Genomic DNA, 25,448 nt, shown 5'->3' with positions numbered 1-25,448 from the left:
GGCTTGAACACAAAATGCCAATAGTTAAGTGTATAAACTACAAAGGCAGATTTATAAAAAATTTACAGTTGAACAATTTTTTGACTTTTTGAGTTTTTCGCTTAGATTAAGGATTATGGAACCTTTTCGAACGTTTTTCATTTTGTTTTATAATTGATGAACGTTTTTCGACCAAAAAAAAAAAAAGAAAATTGACAATGTCAACTGTCAATTTTCTTGACATTGACAGTTTACGTGGAAGCCTTGCAGTGGTCGTCTGTGGCTGTTGTTTTTAATATTTTTAAAATCGTAAATTTGGAGGAAAGTTTCATATTCTAAATAAAAATCAGTGCGAGGGGTTTTGCGATGTGCACATATAATTTTGCAATAATAATATGTCGGCGTGGTATTGGCGGATGATTGCTTTGAAAGCGGCGTTCGTGCTTACATGTTTTGTATCATACATTCGAGCTGATACTATCCAGAAGTTGCCCTTCTGTAACCCCCACACTGCTAACGATGCATCAGCTTATAAAGAGTAAGTTAATTTCTACCTGAAGTTTCTTTTATAAACGTAAAATTCTAATGTAAAAGCTGTCATTAACTCTAAGCAAATAAGAGGAAAACAGACTTGAATTCCTGAATAAAAGTCTGTAGAATTTGTAAACAAGTATTGTTTGCATTACAATTTATTGGCGCAGAGACTATGCTTATTTATGATAGATTAGCAACCTGTTTGAAGTTTGAACATGTATGAACATGTTAGATTTAGAAATAAAAAATCATTTAGGAGAAGTAGAAATGATCATTACAAATCCTAATACTAATCCTATCTATGACGACCTTGATAACTTATCTTTTAACCTAAATTTATAATTATATGCATGTATAATGTATATATGCAAAGCCAGTAATCAAATTACATTGTATGCTTGTTGGTTTTTTAAATGATAAATATAATACTGTAACAGCAACTTTAGTATGTGACCTGCAAACTAGATGGGCACTAGTAGACCGTTAGTTCGCGCTATCTTGAACTGTGGGTCAGGATAATATAGGTATAGGCCCACTCCTGTTATACAATATGAAAGAAAAAACCGGCCAAGTGCGAGTCAGACTCGCGCACCGAGGGTTCCGTACTCAGGTATTTTTTCGACATTTTGCACGATAAATCAAAAACTATTATGCATAAAAATAAATAAATAAATAAAAATCTGTTTTAGAATGTACAGGTAAAGCCCTTTCATATGATACCCCACTTGGTATAGTTTTCTTACTTTGAAAATATAAACACATTTTAAATTTATTTTTTTAATGATGTGACCACAAATTCGCGGTTATCGGATTTATTCCTTTACTTGTGCTTTAAGACCTACCTACCTGCCAAATTTCATGATTCTAGGTCAACGGGAAGTACCCTATAGATTTTCTTGACAGACACAATGGACGGATGGACAGACAGATGGACAGACAGATGGACAGACAGACAGACAGATGGCAACAAAGTGATCCTATAAGGGTTCCGTTTTTCCTTTTAAGGTACGGAACCCTAAAAACAGACTGACATTATAATTATAATGTTAGACCCATAATGTTACCTGCTAATAACCTGTATAGTTATATTATTTTTAATACTTTATTTATTAAAGTTTGGGACTTAAAGGCTGCCAATAAAATAGAATAGATTTTTATTCAAATAAACTTTTGTGCTTTTGAATTGTCAAAATAGCCACTGCTTCAAAATGCCGTTCCTACTGAGAAGAACGAGCAAGAAACTCGGCGGTTGCTCTTTTGAATTGTTCAATTTACAATAATATGCTATACTATACAAGAAATTGCAGCTTCCCGCAATGGGACCCTATTATTAAGCCTCCTCTATCCGTGTGTCAGTGGGCCATATCTCATGATTAGACAGAGAGGTAAATGTTTTACAAAATTGCCGTTATAACAACAAATAGTAAAAATTTCAATATGGCAGCCATTAAAATGTAAAAAGTATTTTTTTTTACAATGATACAGAACCCTTTGTGTGCAAAGCCAACTCGCACTTGACTGATTTTGTTATTTGTACTTTCTTTGCAGCTTGGTTATAGTAAGCACACTCGATGGGAAGGTCACAGCCTTCTCTACTGAAGATGGGATCAAAGTCTGGGCACTGGAAACTCAGCCATTGCTTTCATCTAATTTACACCATGTTGAGGTAAGCAAGATGTTTAATTTATGATGCGAATATGCCTTTACATGTTTTTTTTGCTATGTATTTTACAACAAACATACTTAATCCATACTAAGAAGTATTATAAATGTGGGAATGCGTCTGTCTGTCTATCGATTTTCGATAGAGAGATATCTTGCATTCGGCAAGTGGACATAGGCTTATTATTTTATTCCCAAAAATTAAACATTTCCAACAGGATTCTTGTAAAACCTAAATTCACATGGACGAGGTTGTCTAGGGCATCTACTTTGGAAGACATTTTCAGATAAACCGTTTCTTGTTCAATGTAATGTGTCCTACTTACTTCTATATCATTTACTAGCTTATGCCCACAACTTCGTCCGCATGATTTGAACTTTAAGGATTAAATTTTCAAAAACCTTTCTTAGCGGATATCTACGTCATAATAGCTATCTGCATGCTAAATTTCAGCCTGATCAGTCCAGTAGTTTGAGCTGTGTGTTGATAAACCAGTCATTTAGACCTTTTATAAATATACAGATTTACTAACTATCACACTAATATTATAAAGGAGAAAGTTTGTATGTGTGTGTGTGTGTGTGTGTGTGTGTGTGTGTGTATGTTTGTTACTCCTTCACGCAAAAACTACTGGACGGATTAGGCTGAAATTTAGAATGGAGATAGATTATACCCTGGATTAGCACATAGGCTACTTTTTATCCCGGAAAATCAAAGAGTTCCCACGGGAATTTTAAAAACCTACATCCACGCGAACGAAGTCGCGGGTATCAGCTAGTTGTTCTTAAAATCTATTGAAATATTGATAAAAAGAGATTTTCTAGAAGTCATCAACTAGCTTTGTAAACAAACATGTTCTCCTTGAGTTTCTATTTATATTTTATACAAATAAACATATTTCTGATAAAAATACAAGCATATACATTTTAAACTTTCCTTAACTAATAAGTTAACTACTTTGTAAGTCCTGTTTTGTTTTGCCTGCTATAAAAAATCTCATTATTATCAGGTTTGTAATGATTTACATAATCATATTAAATGAACAGGTAAGTAGATTTCTCGGAAAGGAAGTTGATAGGTATTGTAGAGCGCTGAGTTGATTTAAAATTCAAGCTTATGAGTCATCTAACCAGTTTTACTGTATCTTATTTAATTTGCTTTCACCTGCATTCTATTATGTGAAGTATGAGTCAGCCTTAAGGTTTTTTTATAAAGCTATCGCTCAATACAGCTGGTATAGATAGGTAGATTATTTATGACTGAGTAGCTATATTCTTAATTAGCTGATGCCCGCGACTTCGTTCGCGTGGACGTAGTTTTTTAAAAATCCCGTAGGAACTCTTTGATTTTCCGGAATAAAAAGTAGCCTATGTGCTAATCCAGAGTATAATCTATCTCCATTCTAAATTTCAGCCCAATCCGTCCAGTAGTTTTAGCGCGAAGGAGTAACAAACATACACACACACACACACAACACATACAAACTTTCCCCTTTATAATATTAGTGTGATAGTGTGATTATTTTGATATAGATAGGTAATAAAAAACATGTTTCTGTTCATGTATTAAAAAACTCTAGTCAGGGTTTCTTATCCGAAGGGTGGCAACGGGAGCCTATTACTAAGACTCCGCCGTCCGTCCGTCCGCGCGTCCGTCCGTCCGTCTATCTATCCGTCTGGCGTCTGTCAGTGGGCTGTATCTCGTGAACTGTAATAGGTAGAAAGTTGAAGTTTTCACCGAATGTGTATTTCTATTGCCACTGTAACAACAAATAATAAAAAATTAAAATGGCCGCCATAAAATTAAAAATAATTGAAAAATCGTGTTCGATGGTATGGAATCCTTTGTGTGGGAGTCCGGCTCGAATTTGACAGATTTTTTTTAACAGTTGACATCAAATGGCAAATGGGTGCGGTTGGTGCCATCCCTACGCGGCACTCTCTACAGCCTGAGCGGTGACTCGATCGAGCCTTTGCCCTTTGACGCTGACCAGCTGTTGTCGGCTTCGTTCAAATATTCCGAAGATTTGGTCATAGCTGGTAAGGATTTTAGTGTATTCTACATACTTTAAGAGCTAGTTTGCTACTTTTAGAGCTCGTTTACACAGGCTGCGTAAGCGTAGACGTAGCGCGTCCCATTGCGTTATAATGTATGGAACTGTATGAAACATGGCACACCGCTTGCGTGGCATGAACGTTCACGTAGACGTAACGCGTGCAGTTACGTCTATGGGTTCACGCGCGTCACTACGCACGTATCACGTGTACGTGCTGCATACGCAATTGGTGTGAAACGGCCATCAACTTAGAAAACCATGTTAGTTTAAGACCTCAATACTTCTTATAAAGCTTGTAATCTATAAAGAGTCTCTATTGGTATTTAAATTATAAAAGTACTTCACACCAAAGTGTAAAGACAAAGTTATCACTGCATTGTCATTGAAGTATAAAAAGCTGATAAATATAGTGCAATCAAATATCAAGTGCGACATTAAAAAGAATTTTCTGTTTAGGCTTGAAATTCGATCAAAATGATTTATTTGTTTACCTATTTGCACTATCTTATCTTATCAATAGGTTTATGGTCAGTAATTTTATACCTTGGTGATATAATAAGTTAATGAATCACAATGCACGAGTTTGGAGCTATTATAAATTCATATCTTACTGTATGAATATTCTAAGTTTTGAATATAATGTTACTAAAAAAAGGCGACAAAACAGATATTGGTATTTGGTCACTATCAACTCAAATAATATTATACATATATCAGTTTGGACCTGGTATCTGTAAAGCCGGCAACACATTGGCGGTTCCTCTGGTGCTGCAAATGTCCACGGGTGGCAGTAATCTTGTTTATTATTTAAAAAAAATTGTCGGCAGGTGCTAGAGAAACCTTATGGGTCGGTGTTGATGCACACAATGGCAAAATCATATACGAATGTAGCTCCAGTGGGTGTAACAGCGAGCAACAGACGGCGAGTGCGGGGCGCGATGTTCTAGTGTTGAGGAGACATTCTAACACTGTGAGAGCTTTGGACCCACGCTCTGGGACTGAAAAGTGAGTATTGGAATTGTGTTCCAGATAGAAGAACCAGTTGTAACCGGCTATAACTAGGTGCAACCGCACCACGGCTTGTAGCTTTAAAATGTACAATCCTGAATACTTACTAATGTTTTTTAGATGGAACTTCAGCGTAGCAGAGCACCAAATGGCCCTGAGCCGAAGAGAATGCGCCGGTGCCAGCGGGCCACCAACTTCGGTCGCGATAGCTGTCGCTTTACCCGAGGGCGTAGTGGCTGTAAGGAAGTCCGACTCAAACCTGCCCTTGTGGCAACATAAGGTAACTTTAAACGACTCAGTGTGATCCAAAACCCAATTTTATTTAGTACTAGCTGATGCCCGCAGCTTCGCCCGCGTGGATTGGTCAAATCCCCTGCAGCATCAGGATTGAGGAGTTGGAATCCAAATTTTTTATAAAACAATGTCGCAAAGTTCCTCTATCGATTAAAAAAGAAACGACGCAAATCGGTTCAGAAATCTCGGAGATTTCGGTGTACATAGGTAGAAAAACACAACTCCCTTTTTGAAAGTCGGTTAAAAAAGTAGCCTATGTTACTCCCTGGTCAATTCTCTACTTGTCTGTGAAAATCCCGTCAAAATCGGTTCAGCCGTTCCCAAGATTAGCCTTTTCAAACAGACAGACAGACAGACAGACAAAAATTTTAAAAACGTGTGATTCGGTTATAGTATCGTTCAAATAACCATATGACCTTAATATGCGGTAGTTATTTCGAAATTACAGACAGACACTCCAATTTTATTTATTAGTATAGATGACGTACTGCTAGTTCTAATCTGTACAATCCAATCCAATCCAGTCCGACCCAAGTTAGTTACTCATATCTTGGTACCGTCAAAAATCGAGATCTCTTTACATCAAAATTCGTATTTTGAACAACGCTCTAACTATTTGTATTTGATGGTACAGTGTGACAAGGATCTTTTGACCGCGTGGCCAAAATTGTCACGCTGTCCCCTTGGATGTGGTGTTGCTAAGTAGAAAAATCTGAAAATCACTATTTTTTTTAATATGCACAATGGGTGCAGGCCAAGTGCGGATTGGCAGACATTGCAAGTGGACATTGACCTAGAGTTTAGACCCTTCTTATTCTGAGAGGAGACCTTTGCTGAGAAGTGGGCAGACAATGGATTGATGATGATAATGATTAACTATGACATATATGTTATTTTCTCTCGCTTTGTGGTAAATTATTTTGACGATTCAAAAGCACTTGTAAAAGTTTATTTGAATAAAAATTTATTCTATTCTACTCTTTAGCTAGACGCACCAGTAGCGAACATGTGGAGGCTCCAAGGAGGTTTACTTGAGCACATGGACGTATTGTGGGAAGCCGCTCAGGCTATCGCTGAAGTCCATCCTTCTGTACCTTCGCTGTACTTAGGAGTACACGATACACAGGTAACAATGCACAATAGTTTCTTATTTAATTCTTTAGCTCTAATGGAATGAAAATATCGATCAAAACTAATAAATCAGTAAAGTAAAAATTAAAATCCGTAGATAAATGACTATGAAACCAACAGACCATCTACCGTCATCCCGTCCACAATCGGATGGTATGAAAAATTACTACTTATGCAAGTTATCGGATGCAAACTGTCCGCCGAGAATTGAACCTGGGACCTCCTACTTATAAGACCACAGCGCTCACCACTGCACCAGGGAGGTCGCCTAATGTGCTTTCGATTTTTTATACTAAAAGAACTAGATGATGCCCGCGACTTCGTCTGCGTGGATTTAGGTTTTTGAAATACCTGTAGGAGCTCTTTAATTTTCCGGGATAAAAAGTTATATATAGCCTAAAAGTTATATATGTATATTAGCCTATGTCAATTTCCGGGATGCAAGCTACCTCTGTACCAAGTTTCATATAAATCGGTAAAACGTATGGGCTTTTAAGAATCCCATGGGAACCCTTTGATTTTCCGGGATAAAAGTAGCCTATGTCCATCCCCAAATGTCATCAAAATTAGTTGGACTGTTGGGCCGAGAAAAGCTAGCAGACAGACAGACACACTTTCGCATTTATAATATTAGTATGGATAGTATGTAATATTTAACCTTGAAGTGTAGATAACAATTATAAATAATAAAAACAACTAATTATAAAATAACTAGGCAAATTTTTCCAGCTATACATTCAAGAGAGCGTACTATACGCCCAGAAGTTACAAACATCGATATCAGTGAAGCCAATCCCGTGGAAGCTGAAACAATCTACAGCACTACTTACCGATAGCGACACATCCCTATTACCACCACATGACGCCGACTCCAATGCGTTATCTGCAGTTGCTTTGCACGGCAACTTTGGAAAGAAAGGTTAGTAATTATTTTGCCTCTTCTCTTCCGGAATCCATATCCACGCGGTGCTATGTCCCAACTTTACTTAAAACAACAAAACAGAAAATAAAGAAAGCAATAACTTTTATTATTTCGAAAGCTTAGCCACACATTACCTACGGGTTAGGTTATCCCGGCGCCTCTTATACTTGAGCTTTAAAGTCAAAAAACCTCAAGCAGAAGAAGCGTCGGAAAAAATCTGTGTCATGTGTGGCACAATCCAAAAAAAAAGGTCCCAACTCTGCATAAATGCTGTATGCCTTTACACATACACAAACAATTAGTGTAAATTAAAAATTTGTTACACCCCCGACAAGTGAAGGTTACAGTAACTAGAAAAGACCTGATAACTTTCAAACGGCTGTTAACCGATTTTCTCGGAGTATTCCGCGCCTACGATCCAAGTATCCGAGTTTTCCAAAACATCATTTTCAAATAAATAATTATGTATCTAGGCAACGTCCATCTTGACAGCTTGACATTTGTCAATTGACATAATATTAAGAACCTAACGGTTATCTAACCTTCTTTTCTACAAGAAAACTAGAAAAGAGCTGATAACTCTTAAACAGCTGAACCAATTTTTTTGGATTATAACACTCAATCAAGCCACCTTTCAAACAAAAAAAAGTAAATTAAAATCGGTTCATTCGTTTAGGCGCTACGATGCCACAGACAGATACACAGATACACAGACACACAGATACACAGATACACACGTCAAACTTATAACACCCCTCTTTTTGGGTCGGGGGTTAAAAATATACAGCGTTGATTTTCAGCTGGAAATCCAATTCGGGTGGCGCCACGGAGTTTCTCATAATTGTAACCAAACTAAAAATTGTAATAAAATAATAGACACATGTCAGTGTGTCATCTGCGTCAATAAGTGATTTGAGTTTTCAGTACTTACATTTTGTCCATAGATAACACAGGATTCTTCCTCTACCTACAAGAAACCTGTGACCAATCGATCCAAGTCAACGAAGACTCCTTCGACGGCCCCGACATTGTCCTCCCAAACAACAGTGATGACCAACCAAACGACCACCATCACGTCCATGTCCACGTTTATTCTCTATGGTTCTGGTGGAAAGAGGTCCTCTTAATCGCCATCAGTTCCGCTTTACTCATGAATCTAATGATCTGGCCGAGATTCTTTGCCCCCAAGATAAGACCTTCCACCCCTCTACCCTTAAACCAGGAGGTCATAGTCGTGGAGAGGCATTACGAAAGACCCCCGTCGAACAACGGCACAGAATATTCTGGAAGATACGAGAACGATTTTACCCCATTGAGGTGTTTGGGTAAAGGGGGATTCGGCGTGGTTTTTGAGGCGAGGAACAATATCGATCATTGTTCGTATGCTGTGAAGAGGATCACTTTGCCGAAACGGTGAGTTTTTATTATTTAGCAACGCCTAACCAGGTTTTCAAAATTCTTCCTTCTTAGTCCTTACTAATACTTCAGTATGGATCTGGTGGGAAAGAAGTTCTTACCGCTATTAGTTCCGCTTTACTCACGAATCTAAAGTTAGATATTAAGAAAGAACCCTGTAGAACAATGGCACAGAATATTCTCGAAGATACGATACGATTTCACTCCGTTGAGATGCATCACAGTTTTTGGTAGATATATCACTTTAACAGTCAAGATCAACCACTGGTTCAGAAAGAAGATTCTATTGAAGTCTTATTGTTCTATTGAAAAGATATAGTTTCAATAAAAAATCGAAGAAATTGTGTTTATTTTTAGGGAATCAAAACGTGAACGCGTTTTACGTGAAGTACGTGCATTAGCGAAGTTGGAACACGAGCATATAGTTCGTTACTTCAACGCGTGGCTGGAAGAACCTCCGCCGAAGTGGCAGGAACAAAGGGACGCCTACTGGATGAGGTAATCTAGAGGTATTTACCACGAACACTGAAACGCTTCTTAAAATTTAAGAGCTCCTTACATTATGTTGACGTTTTCTGGTTTTAATCACCAAATATCAAAAATGGTTAGTAAATATTTAAGGAGCTTTTAAATATTAAGTGACGTCACTGAAACAGAGCTGTGCATGTGCATTAGCGAAGTTGCAACATGAGCATAATAATAATTCGTCACTTCACCGAATAGGCGGGGATATAGGGACGCATATTGGGTGAGCTACCTTACGAGGCATACTACCGAATACCTTAAGATTAACCGAAAAATTTTAGAGCTCCATAAGTTTTTGAACGAATATTTTATTTGCGTTAAGTAACAAATTTAAAAATCTAAAAAAAAACCATGTGGTCGGAATAAAAATTAGTTCTTTAATGATAAGAAACGAACCTTTTAAAGTTCTATTTTTAATGGAAGTGTCGGCATCCTTTATTTGTTGCCGTACAATTTTTAAATCCAACAACCGTTTGCGGCTGTCTAGACATTTTCTAAATTAAATGTATGTACGCTCGGCCTCACAATTCGAGTAGCAATTCCACGAAACTATTCAATCAATCAATCATTTATTTGCATCAAAAACCTGTCGTATTTAGGACCTTTTTCTGTAAACACGCCACACACAACTAACGCATGTGCATAACCGTGCCATATGATCATTAAGGTGCTAAACGACTTACGGCCGTTGACTGTACATAATGTTTGTCCACACAGCGAGTTGGGCGGTGCATCAGTAGTGATGTCAGAAGACTACACTTCGCCCGCGTCGCCGGCTGACAAATCTCCAGTTAAGGGAGGCAGCGTCACACTTAACCTGCAAAAGTGTGACGACTGTATTGACGCTCTCGACTATGAGAAGAAACTGTCCGAACCCAGACGACACCGGTAGGTACTTTGTATGTCGATTTTTAGGGTTCCGTACCTCAAAGGGAAAAACGTAACCCTTATAGGATCACTTTGTTGTCTGTCTGTATGTCTGTCAAGAAAACCTATGTAAAACATTATAAAACAGATTTTTATTTATTTAATAGTTTTTGATTTATCGTGCAAAATGTCGGAGAAAATACCTGACTACGGAACCCTCGGTGCGCGAGTCAGACTCGCACTTGGCCGGTTTTTTTTACAGGAAATTTCTAAATATAGATTTAGGAAATGCTGATTGACTTAAAATTTAAAAAAACCTTGGTTTTTTACCCAAAAGCCATTCTTCCCTGTCTTAGGTAACTTTTCGTCAATCACAGAAGAAATCACCGCATATATTTCTTTAAGTGTCCTTTTAGGAAATATACATGGTTTCATTTCTTTTCTGCCTTTTATCATTCCTTTTTAATATCATTTCACAAGACTTCAAGAAGATTTACGCCGTTACGTCATACTACCTCCTCAAACACTCGCATCTGACGTTAGCATCCCTCTACTAAATGTTTCACTAGTGACGTCACACTCCCTAACATGCTGTTATAATTAAATAAGAACATAATACTATATTACAGGTCGCTAAGCTGCAACGACTCGTTCAGCATAGTGTTCAGCAAGCCTTAAGACCCCCATTTGACGTCAGCGCTCCCCACCAAACGTTTCACTAGTGACGTCACACTCCCTAACATGCTATCATAATTAAATAAGAACATAATACCATATTGCAGGTCGCTAAGCTGCAACGACTCGTTCAGCATAGTGTTCAGCAAGTCTTAAGACCCCCATTTGACGTCAGCACTCCCCACCAAACGTTTCACTAGTGACGTCACACTCCCTAACATGCTATCATAATTAAATAAGAACATAATACTATATTACAGGTCGCTAAGCTGCAACGACTCGTTCAGCATAGTGTTCAGCGAGAACGCGTCCAAAGACCCCCATTTTACGTCAGTGTCCCCCACGAAACGTTTCACTAGTGACGTCACACTCATATAACATGCTATCATAATTAAATAAGAACATAATACCATATTACAGGTCGCTAAGCTGCAACGACTCGTTCAGCATAGTGTTCAGCGAGAACGCGTCCAAAGACCCCCACCTGACGTCAGTGTCCCCCACCAAACGTTTCAACAGTGACGTCACTCTCCCTAACATGCTGTCGAAAAACGCCGGGAGTGGGGATAACGATGACTCCTTCATAGTGTTCGCGAATTCTCAGAATCCCTCGGAACATTCTAGTGGCTTGTCAGAAGCCAGGAAGGACATCTCTAATAAGATATTGGAGAAAGTTAAGGAGAGCGTCAGTTTTGCCAAAGACAGCCTTAGTAAGAAAAAAAAGGTATGTTTCCTGAATTAGTACCGACCCTATGTATTCCGTACTAACTTTTTTCGTGGATAGTACAAAAACATAGGTTCTTTGTGATTGGTTGGTCATTAAAAATAGTTAATGCTAGTTACGTACAAGCGGCAGCCAGAAGGATTTTTGAATAAAACGAAGATAGATTTTGACTAAATTTATTCTAAGATTCTTACATTTTTAATCTAATTTAACGCCTGCATGAGGTGATATCTTGCTGACGGTGCGCTGAACTTGAGACCTAGTGCCTTAGAAAGCCCTACACTAGCTTCTCTATGTGGGCAGAGTATAGACATAGTTCTAAAACTTTAAATAACTTTTCCAGAAGGGTCACACACGTCACTGGTCGCTAGACATGTGCGTGCGCGCGCCTGAAGAATCCAGCGGCAGTAAGATGTACCTCTACATACAGATGCAGTTGTGCAGAAGGGACAGTTTGCACGATTGGCTGAGGAACAACCGAACGTGGGAAGCTAGGAGGGATCAGGTAAGGTTTGAGGTCCAAACGTATTTGCGCTGCTCTGCGTGACCCCACCTGGCAGCGCCTTGCTCCATACAAATACATATCACACTAATATTATAAAGGCGAAAGTTTGTATGTGTGTGTGTGTGTGTGTGTTTGTTACTCCTTCACGCAAAAACTACTGGACGGATTTGGCTGAAATTTGGAATAGAGATAGATAATATCCTGGATTAGCACATAGGCTACTTTTATCCCGGAAAATCAAAGAGTTCCCACGGGATTTCGAAAAACCTAAATCCACGCGGGCGAAGTCGCGGGCATCGGCTAGTAACTTATATTTGCCTCGTCGCGTCGTTCAAATGCGCTGACGCCCGCGACTACGTCTGCGTGGATTTATGTTTTTAAAAATCCCCTAGGAACTCTTTGATTTTGCGAGATAAAAAGTAGCCTATGTGTTAATCCAGGGTTTAATCTATCTCCATCCCGAATTTCGGCCAAATCCATTCAGTCATACACACAAACCTTCGCCTTTATATTATTGCTCTGATATTTGCCGCGTCGCGTCGCTGAAGTGCGCTTTGCTCCATACCGACTCATAAACTAAATAATAAAATATATATATATATATTTAAAAAAAAAGAATATGCAGCTGAGTTTGTTGTGGTTGCTTCTCAGACTTGGGCGCGTTTGGAACTAAGCAGTGTCGACTGTAATCGGCGACTGATAATATGCCAATGGGCTTAAAATAAGTCTCTTTTTCTTGTTTCAGATCAAGACACTATTCAGTCAGATAGTGTCAGCAGTGGAATACGTCCACCTCGCAGGTCTCATACATCGAGACCTCAAGCCCAGCAATATATTCTTCGCGCCGGACGGGAAGGTCAAAGTGGGGGACTTTGGGCTTGTGACCACTATGACAGAGAACTCCCAAGATGGCGAACATCCGCAGGAGATAAATGCTTATGCGAGTCATACGCATAGAGTTGGTAAGCATTTACACCATAAGCTATGCATATTCACCTTATGCATTCATAATTTTAAAGGTTTGTCAGTAATTGTCTCGCAGAGTTTCTTGCTGCGCGTGGATATATGTTTAAAAACACCGGCCAAGTGCGAGTCGGACTCGCATACGAAGGGTCCTCCAAGATCATCCTACAAGATATACCTAACACTTTAATTTAGAACTCTGCAAGTTAATAACGGTCTGCGCGATCTATATGTGATTTAGTGAATTAAATTTTTCGTAAACACATTTTAATTTTTTTTGGTATGATATAATAATGACATATTCACGGTTTTCGTATTTATTTCTTTACTTGTGCTATAAGACCTACTTACATGCCAAATTTCATGATTTTAGAACAACGGGAAGTTTAATAGGTTTTCTTGACAGACACGACAGACAGACGGACAGACAGACAGACAACTAAGTAATACTATGAAAGTTCCGTTTTTCCTTTTGAGGTCCCTCTGGAACCGTGGATTTTTACGGGATGAAAAGTAGTAGTAAAAAATAGTAGGAAAAGATAATCTATCTCCATTCAGCCAAATCTGTCCAAGTAGTTTTTGCGTGAAAGAGTAACAAACACACATTCAAACACACACACACAAACTTTCGCCTTTATAATATTAGTGAGATAAAATGCTTCGTACACTAAAACAATCCTTAAACAATACTCACTTTTCCAGGTACCCATCTGTACATGTCTCCAGAACAGTTGCTAGGCCGTCCATACAGTTACAAAGTGGACATCTACTCGCTAGGCCTTGTATTGTTTGAGCTGTTACACCCATTTGGAACAGAGGCCGAGAGGGTGTCCTGTTTGATGCGACTTAGGAATGGAAACTATCCTGAACCATTCCAGCAGAGTTATCCAAATGAGGTGAGGAATCTGATATTGTCTTTTTTTAGCTAAATGCAAAATATGTAGAAAACATTTTTAGGAAGTTCTTAAAGATTCAATCAATCAATCATTTAGCCTGTTGTTTTTTTTTTTTGATAGTAAGAATATTAGCCATGCTAATCATGACAAATACGCTCCTTTCCCCTCCAATTAAGCGTAAAGCTTGTGTTTACATCCACTGTTGGACATAGGCCTTCCCAAGAGCGCACCACCCACACGTTCCTCCACTTTCCTCGTCCACTCACTTCCCGCAACCGTCATAAGGTCGTCAGTCCAGCGAGTTGGTTTTAGTTAAATTTTGTAATGCTGTCACTTTTTGGCAAGAGCATAATGTGGTTGCCAAAAAGTGACAGCATTACAAAATTGTTAAATTTCTTAGTTATTAGATTACTTATAATTCAGTTTTAACTAAATTAACTGAACTAATTTTACTGTATTAGATATAATTCAATTTATACAGTTGTGTGCAAGTAGGAAACTGTAATTTTCTGTGACAGATAACAGATAGAGGCTTGGCTTTATCAATATTAGTTTGGATGCATTATAACGGTATTTTGTCCTGTTTCTCAGACGGAGGTGCTAAAGTTAATGCTATCCGACGACCCGATGCAAAGACCGACGGCTAGTGGCGTGCGAGCGCGCGCTCCTCTATACCAATGTACAGACGAGCAGTTCCATTTCACATTGCCTACACTCGTCGCCTGTTGAGCTTTGGAAAAAGGACGAAAAATTCAAGCCCAGTTCACTAGGGCTTTTAAAATGAGACCCATAGTTATAATAATATATAGACAGATAGATGATTTATTGCACACAATAACATGAAAATTAACACAACACAAAAGAAATAAAACAGAGAAAATAATTGTGTGGAAAGGGGGCCTTATTGCTTAGAGCAATTTCTACCAGGCAACCTTTGCTGAAAGGAGAAGCTATTTCGTAGAGTATATTTATTTATTCGACCAAGAAAACAATTTTTACAGCAAAGAAAATCCTTAAATCTAGATCAAAGTAAACAATAAATGTTGAAACCCGATGGAGCACTTTGGCACCTATACAAGGAAAACCTGTGTTACGGTTAGCAACCATGTTTTGGATTTGTGTAAAATAAATATTCTTTGCTTTAAATAATATAATGGATTATAAAACGTCACAGCAGTACCACTTTTATAAATTACGCTGATATACCTGCGCAGAAATTTCATTTTTGATTGGCGCGAAATGTCTTAGCCAATCGTAGCACGCCTCCGTCCGCTATTGGTTGTTGACTACGCGCCATGTTTTGTGCGCGCTTACTATGAGCAAGACAGCGCGAGTCTCTGTTGTTCTTGTGTTAAAAACCTTAACGTCAAGTAATAAGGTCTGTATTTGCTTGGTGTACATTCGGTTTTCGGTAAACGAATTTTGCCGATGCGACTTGGAAGGTAGGTAGGACTATAATGAAGTCTTTTTCCTAGTTTTTTTTTTATTGTATATTATTTAATTATGGGGTTAGCAACTAAATTTTTGACAAAAACAAATTGACACTATTCATTTGACTTCCTCTGTATTATGTCGATTTTTATATACTTACCTAAGCATTTATTAAAACAGTATATCTTGTGGATTATTTTTCTTATTAACTTACAATATTATTCACAACACTTTTTTATTTAAAATATATGTGGCATTGTTTTTATATATATGGATGGTATTCAGATGTGGTTTTTGATTAAGTAGATATATAAGTATCTAAAATTAAATCCATCTATTTATCTAAGCTAAAATCATTTGAGCTATTTTAGGCTTAATTGATGTTTTATTTTTTGCTAATAAGAGGTTAATCATAACGTTAAGTACTTTAAATAGTCGCTTAAAGTTTAATTTTAATTGTAAAATGTAGGTTAAAATGTGATATTAAATCAAGTAATGGTTAAAAGCCAGTGTTAATGTTAAGGTTGGTCTACATCGAGGCTTTTACATTGCCTTATTTGATTTTAAAGCAATAATGTTAAGTATTAATAAATAATTAATTAATTAATGGAAAAGACTGGTTTATTGGTGTTGATGGTTTTATGGTGTTTGTTAAATAAAATATTTTGGTATGAATGTTGGTTAGGGAAAGAAATGGTGTCTTATTTAATAAGCTTCTTATATGAGTAGCTTTTCATTACAATGTAAAATAAAGACATGTCCTAAAAACGATAACATATATAAATATATAAAAAGTAAGTAAAACATATAATATATAAATGTATAAACCTGTAAACCAAAATTGATTTTCAAATTACTATGACCTAAACAAGTAATAAAACGCCTATAGCATGAATACTAAAATGATTATAAATAATTATGAATACTTTTTATTTTGATGTATTGTGAAGTTCTATATGTATGTTTTTGTCATAATACAATTATGTATGTAAATATTATTAAGACATTGTGAAACAATGTACAAAGTAACGGTTTCATATTATAAGAGTACGTACGCTTGTACAGACAGACATACTTCGGTATGCCCCATGTTTAGATTTAAGTAGGAATATCATAACAAAGAAACAAAAAAGTTTTTGAAATAAACTCATTATTTTTATCCCTTTATACTTATGTATTATAAAATTATAAGTTTGTGCCTTTGTTAAAACCACTGAATTAATTTAAACGGGACTTTCCTAGTTTAGAAGCATAGTCAGATTTACATACAGGGCATTGAACAAAATCGGTTCAGTGAAAGCCAAGAAAGTTATTTTTATATGTATAAATAATTCTGAGAATAAAAAATCGGTCAAATGTAAGTCTGACTCGCACACGAAGGATTCCGTCCTATCGTACAAGAAATCACACTTTAATTATTTTTTTAATCTATATGGCGGCCATTTTGATATTTTTATTATTTGTTGTTATAGTGGCAATAGAAATACCTACATATTCTGTGATCAACTTCACCTATTACAGTTTATGAGATATAGCCCGTGGACAGATGGACGGAGGGACGGACAGTCGTGGATCCCGTTGGCACCCTTCGGTGAAAAGAATTCCATCATAAAAAGATTAAATTCTAGGCAAGTAACGTTAAAAAAAATGCTATTCATCAATCATCATATTCTTCATCAATGTGAGAATCCCCGTTGTTTGAAGTGGCCCATAATGATAACTAAATCATTTTTTAGTCTGTCTTGTAGTCAATAAGCGTTTGAAAATTACTTTATTTAATAACTAGCGACCCGCCCCGGCTTCGCACGGGTGGACACTACCACGAAAAATCCTATCTATTTTCCGGGATAAAATATTGCCTATACGGATTCGGAAGAATCCCTCTATGTAATGGTAAAAGAAATTTTGAAATCGGTCCAGTAGTTTTTGAGCCTATTCAATACAAACATACAAAAATACAAAGGTTTCCTCTTTATAATATTAGAATAGATGTTTGATGATTTAATTCTTATTATATTGTACCCATTAATTATAGAATTTATGAAAATTCCTAATAAAGAACGTTAGAAATATTTTTAGTTTTATTTATATTCCAGGCCTATCTTCCATTCCATGTAAGGAACAAGAAATTAAAAGAATTAATAAAATACACGACCTGCCCTGCTAAATGAACTAAAAAGTAAAAAAAAAAATCTATTGATAATGGCGCAAACGACCGCCATATTGGTTTTTTTTATTTTATCACTGGAAGATGTTTCTAGGCGGAAACAAATTATATCGGACGCGGCTGCCCGCTGTGACTTTGAGCGGGGGCACACGATGCGTTGCGGCGGTGCGGCGCCGGAGCGGTGTCGCTGCGTCGTCTTACTTATAAATATCTGCGGCATGTCACACGATGCGCTCCGGCGCCGCACCGGACTTGCAACCACCGAGACGAGGCGGGGAGTGGTAAATGCGTTGCGACGTCGGAGCGGCACCGCTCAGTTGTTTACGAATACATTCATAATATTATTATTATTATTATTAATAAAGCTTTATTTTCCACACACTAAATATAATAATATTATATGGTGTAAACGAATGCTGCTACGGCGCCGCTGCGACATAACAACGTTGCGGCGCCGCACCGCTCGTGCCCGCTGATACGGTGAAATCTTTGCGGTGTGGCGCCGCAACGCACAGTATGCCCCCAGCCAATAAAATGTACACTGAACTGTACACTATCTGACGTAGCCTGGAGCACTCGGATGTCCGAACGTTATCTCACATCCCAAAGGACTGTGCACACCTATATATCGTGGCTGTTAGCCGCGGCTTAAACGCGTCCCATAATTTGTTTCCACCATTACGATATACATCAGGCATTCCAATCCAATGGTCCGTCGCTACTCAGCGTGACAATGCTGCCAGCTTGATGGGCATCTTCAGCCCAGGGGCAACTAGGAGCATACTGTTTGATGATTTATAAATTTTATTTATCATCAGGCATTTATAAGTTATGGTGGAAATTGGAATAAAGAAACTGTACGTACATACGAAATACGTACATGCATACGTAATACGTACATGCATACGTAATACGTACATGCATACTTAATACGTACATACATATGACCATGGGTCCGTGGACCCTAAAAATAGCAAAAGGATTTGGAATAAAAGACATAGGTACTAACATTAAAAATAACTTTTATTATAAATTACTTAGAGTACACCCTTAAAACACTAATTACAAAATGTTCGAAACATTGTCATCATTAATCACGAGTAATACTTACAAAATATTATTTATTGACTTATAAAAAATTAATACTATAGCGAAACCACCAATGTGTGTTTGACTTGACAAATGAAATAATGCCCAAAATGATGATCACACTAATATTATAAAGGCGAAAGTTTGTATGTGTGTGTGTGTATGTTTGTTACTCCTTCACGCTAAAACTACTGGACAAATTGGGCTGAAATTTAGAATGGAGATAGATTATACTCTGGATTAGCACATAGGCTACTTTTTATCCAGGAAAATCAAAGAGTTCCCACGGGATTTTTAAAAAACTACATCCACGCAAACGAAGTCGCGGGCATCAGCTAGTAATGAATATGATGCCCAAAAAGTTTGAAATTTTACATACCTAAGTAATAACTAGGTATAGCAAAAAGATGTTGAATAAAACTTTAAAATAATAATGGTAGGAAATTATATTATTAGCAATTTTTTTAATACAGCACCAATAAGTATTGTTTAATCATTACTTCACTTTATACAAAATCTTATTTCATCAGAAGTTAAAGCACAATAAGTCAAAAAGAGAGAAGCACCATTTTTTACTTTTTTTTTGACATTTATTTGTCACATTTTTTAGATCTATACAAGGGTTAACAAATAAAGTGAACAGTTGAAAGACACGATAAAATTAATGCACCTAATTATCTACCATTTCTTTGCTCTTTTTTTTACAAAATTACGTCAAAATGTTGGTAATAATATTAATACCCGTATTCACAAACGTTACTATGAGGTCTCACAGTAAGCTCGAACGCATAGTGTCGGTTCCACCAATCAGATCATTGTAAATTGACGTGATAGTCATATTCTGATTGGTGGAACGGACACTGTGCGTTCGAGCGCACTATGAGACCTCATAGTAACGTTTGTGAATCCGGGTGTAAGTATACTTACAATATTTTTTTATCACATGAATAAGGTCAAAATGACATATCATTATTTTTATATTTAAATTCTAATACTAAATAAAGCCAATAATTATTATGTGTGAGAAATTCAAATAACGGCAAATTTTTTGCTCTTTTCTAAACACTGCGCGTGCAATAAAGAAAAGGACATACGTATTCTTAGCTCTCTCGCTTTCAATATGCACCATAAGAAAGAGAAAGAATAACTACTCTGTTTCCCTCATATTCATGCGTAGATATAATATCAAGTTGTTTTACCCTAGAAAATAAATAAATCAAAGTCTAGTGGAATGTGCTATGTAATATTATATCCATACAACAGAAATATACTATATCCATTATCCATCCATAGTTTTTTTTTTTCTTTTTGCAAAATTTTGTCTGTCTGATGGAGGACCGTTCGTCGGAGCTACTATAAATTTCGTAAAAATACTCGTACATTTTAAAATACCCTCTCTGAATGCTGTACTTACGTTGACACAATAAACCGTTTTTAAATAAGTAAAAAGTAGATATTTCATACGCTATGTAATATAAACGTTACATATCTATCGTAAAATAATATCATTGAACCTAAATACGTAAAACGAGTACATAATGTAACTACCATAATCACTATGTGATATTTTATTTTTTAATTAAACTAGGTACAAAAAATGTCTAATCAACCGTTAAATACTCGATAATAATCGATTCCAAATCGATTCTCCGTCGTCAACTCCTATTAAAGCTATGACTCGTGTTATTATTCTTCAAGAAACTGGGTGTCTTGCCTTCTTTGACTATTCTCAAAGCTTGTAGAACTCTCGCTGTATCCAGTTCTTTTTCTGAAGCTTTTTCGTTGTCTAGACAGATTTCCGTCATCCTCGCGTTGAATTGCTCTATGACTTTTACTCTATAGTCTATGGATGACGCTACGGGATTCGCTGTTAACCATAGATATTCTAAACAGGGTAAATTACAAATATGTTGTACTTCTTCTACATCCGTTATTATATTGCAACTTAGATCTAAGCTTTCTAAAGAGTAAAGCTTCGAAAAACCTTGTAGAGATTCTATTTTGTTCTGGGATAGATCTATTTTGACTATGTTGCCTATTTTAGCATGCCAGTTCTCGCATAGATGAAATCTGTTCATAGACAAGTTAAGCTCTCTCAGTTCGTGAAGGCATGATATATCGCAGAGCTCAGTTAGTTTGTTGGATGAAAGATTCAAATGCTGTAATTTTGGAACCAGTTTAATCGCCCAGTCGACTTTGTTTATGTTGTTGCTCACGAAGCTTATAGACGACAGTTTTTTCCATATCTGTAAAAAATAATTCAGTTAGCTTAAAGATTAAACCATAAAGTCTAAAATCCGCAACAACGGTATAGTGCGCGTAAAACTAACATATTGTATTTAAAATTTCATAAGAAAAATAAAACTGACTTCAAAAACCACAAACACTAAAAAGTAAAAAATAATTTTTGTTTAGCTACACGTGTAATGTACCTTAATCAGTGTAATAGCTTAGTAAACAGTAAGGTTTTAACTGGGCACAGCATATTATAGTACAGTGGGGCCACTATATATATTTATTATCTTAAAAAAATATACAGAAAATTTTTGTTACATTCAGCGCCACAAAAACCAACAAAAAATTGTGAAATAAAAAAATTTCAAAAGAACCACAAACACTAAAAAGTAAAAAAAAATTTTTGTTTCTACACATGTAATATACTCATATGTACGAAGTGGGGCGAGCTTCACACTTGGATTTCTAGTTTTATAATAATATTATTATTCTAATGAATAATTAGCGCATACTTAGATAAGGCGCTACACGCGTGACCTACTGTATTGCATGTGATGTAACCTACTTACAAACAGATGTTCTGAACTCTGACTCACAGTTAATGACTAACAAACTAGATAACCTAGTAATGAACTACAATAGAACCAAATAATAATTATTATCAAAAGCGCGGTTAGTATGGGAGCTTGTGTGAAATACATAATATGTAGATGTGACATCATTTGCGCTTTTTAGATTAATTGATAATAATTAATTTAAAATGGTTATTAGACTTACGAATTATGGAAGACCTTCTACTTAATAATCACTAAGAAATAATTCATTTTTGATCAGGCAACATTCCGATTCCATACTAATAATTACTAACTGTTACTATTTTCCTGAAAAACTACCGATCCCGACCCAAAAAAGGGATGTTATAAGTTTCACGTCTGTACCGCATCGTAGCTCCTAAACTAATGAACCAATTTTTATTTAGTGCTCTTAGCTATAATCCAAGAAAATCGGTTTAGCCGTTAGAAAGTTATCAGCTCTTTTCTAGTTACTGTAACCTTCACTTGTCAGGGGCGTTATAAATTTTTAATTTACACTTGAAATCGTAATAATAATAATCATATCCTTTATTTCCTTGAGTACAGGTACAAGAGGTGATACTAAGTTCCAAGCATCCATAGAGAAGTTTAGCTTCAAAAATTCTGTTCCATACTAACCACAGTATCTGCAAGACTAGAAGGATCTTTGTGTAGCACATCAACCAGCAGAAACTCGTTCATTGATATCACACTGGCAATGTGAACTGACAATCTGGTCAGCGTATCACGGAGACTACCTGAAATGGAAATTAAAAAAACATGATTTAACAATCATATAGTTTAGCTAGTTAGTAGTTACTAACCATTCAAGACTCGGTCCTAAATACCACTATTCTGACTAGCTTAGAACCTAGTTAAATGTAGATTTTAAATCATCTTTCATTTTGCAAAGATTTTGTAAAGATTACCTACTAATGATTATTCTACAAGAATCTTTAACAAATAGTAAAACTATTCCATTCCATCAGTCTGTAAGCGGTCCACTGCTGGACATAGGCTTTTTCAAGTGCGCGCCACCTAACAGGGTCCCCCGCCTTCCTCATCCACCCGCTCCCCGCTGCCTCCTTCAGGTTATCTGGTCCAGTGGGCTGGAGTAAAACTATACCTCTATATAATTGTTTAGAAATGTTGTATTTTCTTAAATAGTTTATTGACCCACAAAGTTGTCTCAAAATTTGCATTAAAATTGAGATCTTTAAGGGTCAAAATAAATATAATTTTTATCTATTACATTTGTTCTTATCTGGCACTGTATGTGTTGCAAGTCTAAGGTCCATTTCTAATATGTTTATCTCTATTTTCTACTATAAAATAGAGATTGTTGATATGAATTTAAGAGATAAATAGGCTAATACTAACCAACACTTTGTATACATCCCATTGGCACTCCAAGAATTTTCAAATCTGCTAGAGACTTGAATGGTATGAGATCAAAACGTAAGTCATTGGGTACTATATTGCTTGTACCCAGCTTCTCATAGCTTCCTTCTATGCTTAGGGAGGTGACTTGAGAGCAGAAATCCAGTATGTGGCTGAAGTCATACATTTGATCTTGTTTTTCTGTTGATGGGCATGCCATTTTAAATCTCTCACTGATTGCGTGCAACTGAAATCAAACTGGTTTTAAAGGAACATTTTATTGAATTTATTTTTACACTTATATTTTAAAATGGTAAAGTTTGGATGTAGAAGGTAATCTCTGAAACTAGCCATCCAATCAAAATTTCTTTCACTGATAGCTTTACCAGTTTAAGAGTGAAACAAATAGAAAGACGTTTCCTATAATCAGTCCCTCCCAACCTTTTATCTGAAACTATTTGAAAGTTCGGTTTTGGTTAAAAAAAAAATTTATTCTTGGATAACTGTTAGTATTGGTTTTGATTACGGAACTCCATAACATATTTAGTAGATCTTAACTATTTCATCTAATAATGTAAGTAAATAATTAAAAAAAAAACTAATAAAATGGAAATTCATAAAACATGTAAAGTAGGATAGTTAATATGTCTCATGGTCAACTGACTCATAGATTTTACATTAACCTTGAATTTTGTAATCTAATAATACTCAGTGTTGTTTTAATATCAAAAGATAAAGTTTCATGCTTTGTTTGAGTTACCCAATCATGTTGATTATCAAAAAAGTAAATACAAACCTCTAATAGAGTAAATTTATGAGATTTTTCACTCTCCAACAATTTATCACCTTCTAAGAACAGCTTTTTTGCTAAGTCTTGTAATAAAAAGTATATGTCATACATCTGGAAGTCTAAAAAGTGGGCAAATTCTTTTGGCATGGTTAACTTAAGATAATTAAAAACGTTCTTCAGGTATTCGTTCAATGCTTCTCGCCTTTGTTCCACGAATTTTGGCGTTTTGTTTCGTATAACTTTTTTTGGTGGTAACAGGTCTTTGGCTACGCCATGGTCATTGACCAGCCTCTCGTGGAGATCTACAAAATCACTGTACCGATGTAATACATTCCACTGAATAAATCCCACTTTAACAATGATTTTGTAGAACGTAACATTGTCTTTTGTGGTCGCTTCGACTACGTCCACTGTGCTCTCATTCCTGTAGTTCACGAAAGCCGACATTTTATTCAGTTTATTAATACAGAACTAAATGATTCGTCCCGCTTGGCATTTCGTTGGAACGTGATGTAATCGCCAAGCATCCGCGAAGTAGGTAGTTCCACGGCGGAAATAATTATTTTCCGAAAAAGGATCACGCAAAGCAAACACAACCAACCACAAGCAAACAGAGATCACCGACCAGAAACAGAGATTGACAATTGACAACTCTTTGATTGACACTGACAGCAGTTGTTAAAAGTCATTTGTCAATTACATACCGACTTTCTGGCATCAGTTCAGAAAATAATCATTTTTGAACAGACAGCCGCAACAAAGTATCAGTTCTCTGGAGACGGGTAACTTTAGAATATTTTAGAAACATGCCATTAAAAAACCAATCGCTTGACGTCTGCAAAAATATCAAAATGGATGAGTTATTGATAAATTACCCATCATATTACAAAACATACCTATATATTTATCCAAAAATATATTACATAATTAATAGTTACATCTTGAAACCTGCTATTAATTCAATCTGACCCATCTTTAGTCTTGTAATTAGATTTCTAGCAAGCTTGAACCTGAGTCCGTTCACGTTCGATTTGGAAGCTGTTTCAAGACCGATGTTATCTATAGACGAAGGCCTCTTATAGAAATTTCCGCGCTGCCTGAATCCAGCGGCTCCCTGCGATTCGTATGATTTCGTCTAACCACCAAGTGGTGGGCTGCCAATGGAGAATTGAAATAAAATATAATCAGTTCACTATTCACAACTTTAATTAAGTATATGAAGATTTTATAAAATAATAATTAATAATGTACATTTTTATCAAACTTGTGCAACACAAATTGCTAACAGTACGTTCGCAATACATTCGATAGATTTTGAAACCCGGCACGCACTAGATTCTAAATACACTAGGGTTAATTCTGTTATACACAAAACTAAATTGACAGGTCTAAACATAGTGCTATCCTTTTGCGCAGGAAGCATTATAAAAGGGATAGCAATATATTTAGACTGTCAATTTTGTTTTCTTAAATATGGTGTAAACCAAATAGCCACAGTATCTATTGCACATGCAAACAAGTTTCAAGTTATAAACAGAACATAATAACAAATTTCTACAGACAGAACAGATTCCGACCATCAAAATATAAATGACATATAGTGGACCACCACTATAATGGATTACT

At 36.3% G+C, this 25,448-nt stretch overlaps 2 protein-coding genes across 4 annotated transcripts; one reads left to right on the top strand and one right to left on the bottom strand.

Moving 5' to 3' along the window:
• Positions 1-232: 232 nt before the first annotated feature.
• LOC123876896 (eukaryotic translation initiation factor 2-alpha kinase-like) lies at positions 233-16,991 on the top strand. 3 transcript variants are annotated; one of them, XM_045923298.1, is made up of 16 exons: positions 233-517; positions 2,062-2,179; positions 4,065-4,215; positions 5,060-5,237; positions 5,361-5,520; positions 6,520-6,660; positions 7,395-7,584; positions 8,532-9,000; positions 9,361-9,501; positions 10,246-10,416; positions 11,491-11,794; positions 12,138-12,299; positions 13,045-13,261; positions 13,965-14,158; positions 14,750-14,905; positions 15,749-16,991. In XM_045923298.1, exons 1-15 carry the CDS (start codon positions 375-377, stop codon positions 14,885-14,887), a joined length of 2,877 nt encoding a protein of 958 aa, XP_045779254.1. In that variant the 5' UTR covers positions 233-374; the 3' UTR covers positions 14,888-14,905; positions 15,749-16,991. The 3 variants fall into 3 exon arrangements, with proteins under 3 accessions (XP_045779254.1, XP_045779255.1, XP_045779253.1); XM_045923299.1 differs by having other exon boundaries at positions 11,500-11,794; positions 14,750-16,991; XM_045923297.1 differs by having other exon boundaries at positions 14,750-16,991.
• Positions 16,992-20,156: 3,165 nt separating this feature from the next.
• LOC123876902 (nischarin) lies at positions 20,157-24,434 on the bottom strand. Its single transcript, XM_045923309.1, has 4 exons — positions 23,829-24,434; positions 23,033-23,279; positions 22,292-22,410; positions 20,157-21,091 (listed from the first exon to the last, which is right to left on the bottom strand). Exons 1-4 carry the CDS (start codon positions 24,267-24,269, stop codon positions 20,501-20,503), a joined length of 1,398 nt encoding a protein of 465 aa, XP_045779265.1. The 5' UTR covers positions 24,270-24,434; the 3' UTR covers positions 20,157-20,500.
• Between the last annotated feature and the right edge of the window lie 1,014 nt (positions 24,435-25,448).

The sequence above is a fragment of the Maniola jurtina genome, chromosome 22 (genome assembly GCF_905333055.1).
Source record: "Maniola jurtina chromosome 22, ilManJurt1.1, whole genome shotgun sequence".
In the NCBI taxonomy this organism is placed as follows: Eukaryota; Metazoa; Arthropoda; class Insecta; order Lepidoptera; family Nymphalidae; genus Maniola; species Maniola jurtina.
Note: the sequence above shows the minus strand (reverse complement) of the source record. Positions and strands in the feature narration are given on the sequence as shown.

What these genes read in the sequence shown, in the direction of transcription:
- LOC123876902 (XM_045923309.1), bottom strand. Translation starts at nt 24,269, where the DNA reads ATGTCGGCTTTCGTGAACTACAGGAATGAGAGCACAGTGGACGTAGTC. An exon ending in ATAAATTTACTCTATTAGAG is followed by an intron (nt 23,280 to 23,828) that starts GTTTGTATTTAC and finishes GTTTGATTTCAG; the next exon opens with TTGCACGCAATCAGTGAGAG. An exon ending in GGGATGTATACAAAGTGTTG is followed by an intron (nt 22,411 to 23,032) that starts GTTAGTATTAGC and finishes TTTCCATTTCAG; the next exon opens with GTAGTCTCCGTGATACGCTG.
- LOC123876896 (XM_045923298.1), top strand. Translation starts at nt 375, where the DNA reads ATGTCGGCGTGGTATTGGCGGATGATTGCTTTGAAAGCGGCGTTCGTG. An exon ending in AGGGACGCCTACTGGATGAG is followed by an intron (nt 9,502 to 10,245) that starts GTAATCTAGAGG and finishes TTGTCCACACAG; the next exon opens with CGAGTTGGGCGGTGCATCAG. An exon ending in GGGAAGCTAGGAGGGATCAG is followed by an intron (nt 12,300 to 13,044) that starts GTAAGGTTTGAG and finishes TTCTTGTTTCAG; the next exon opens with ATCAAGACACTATTCAGTCA.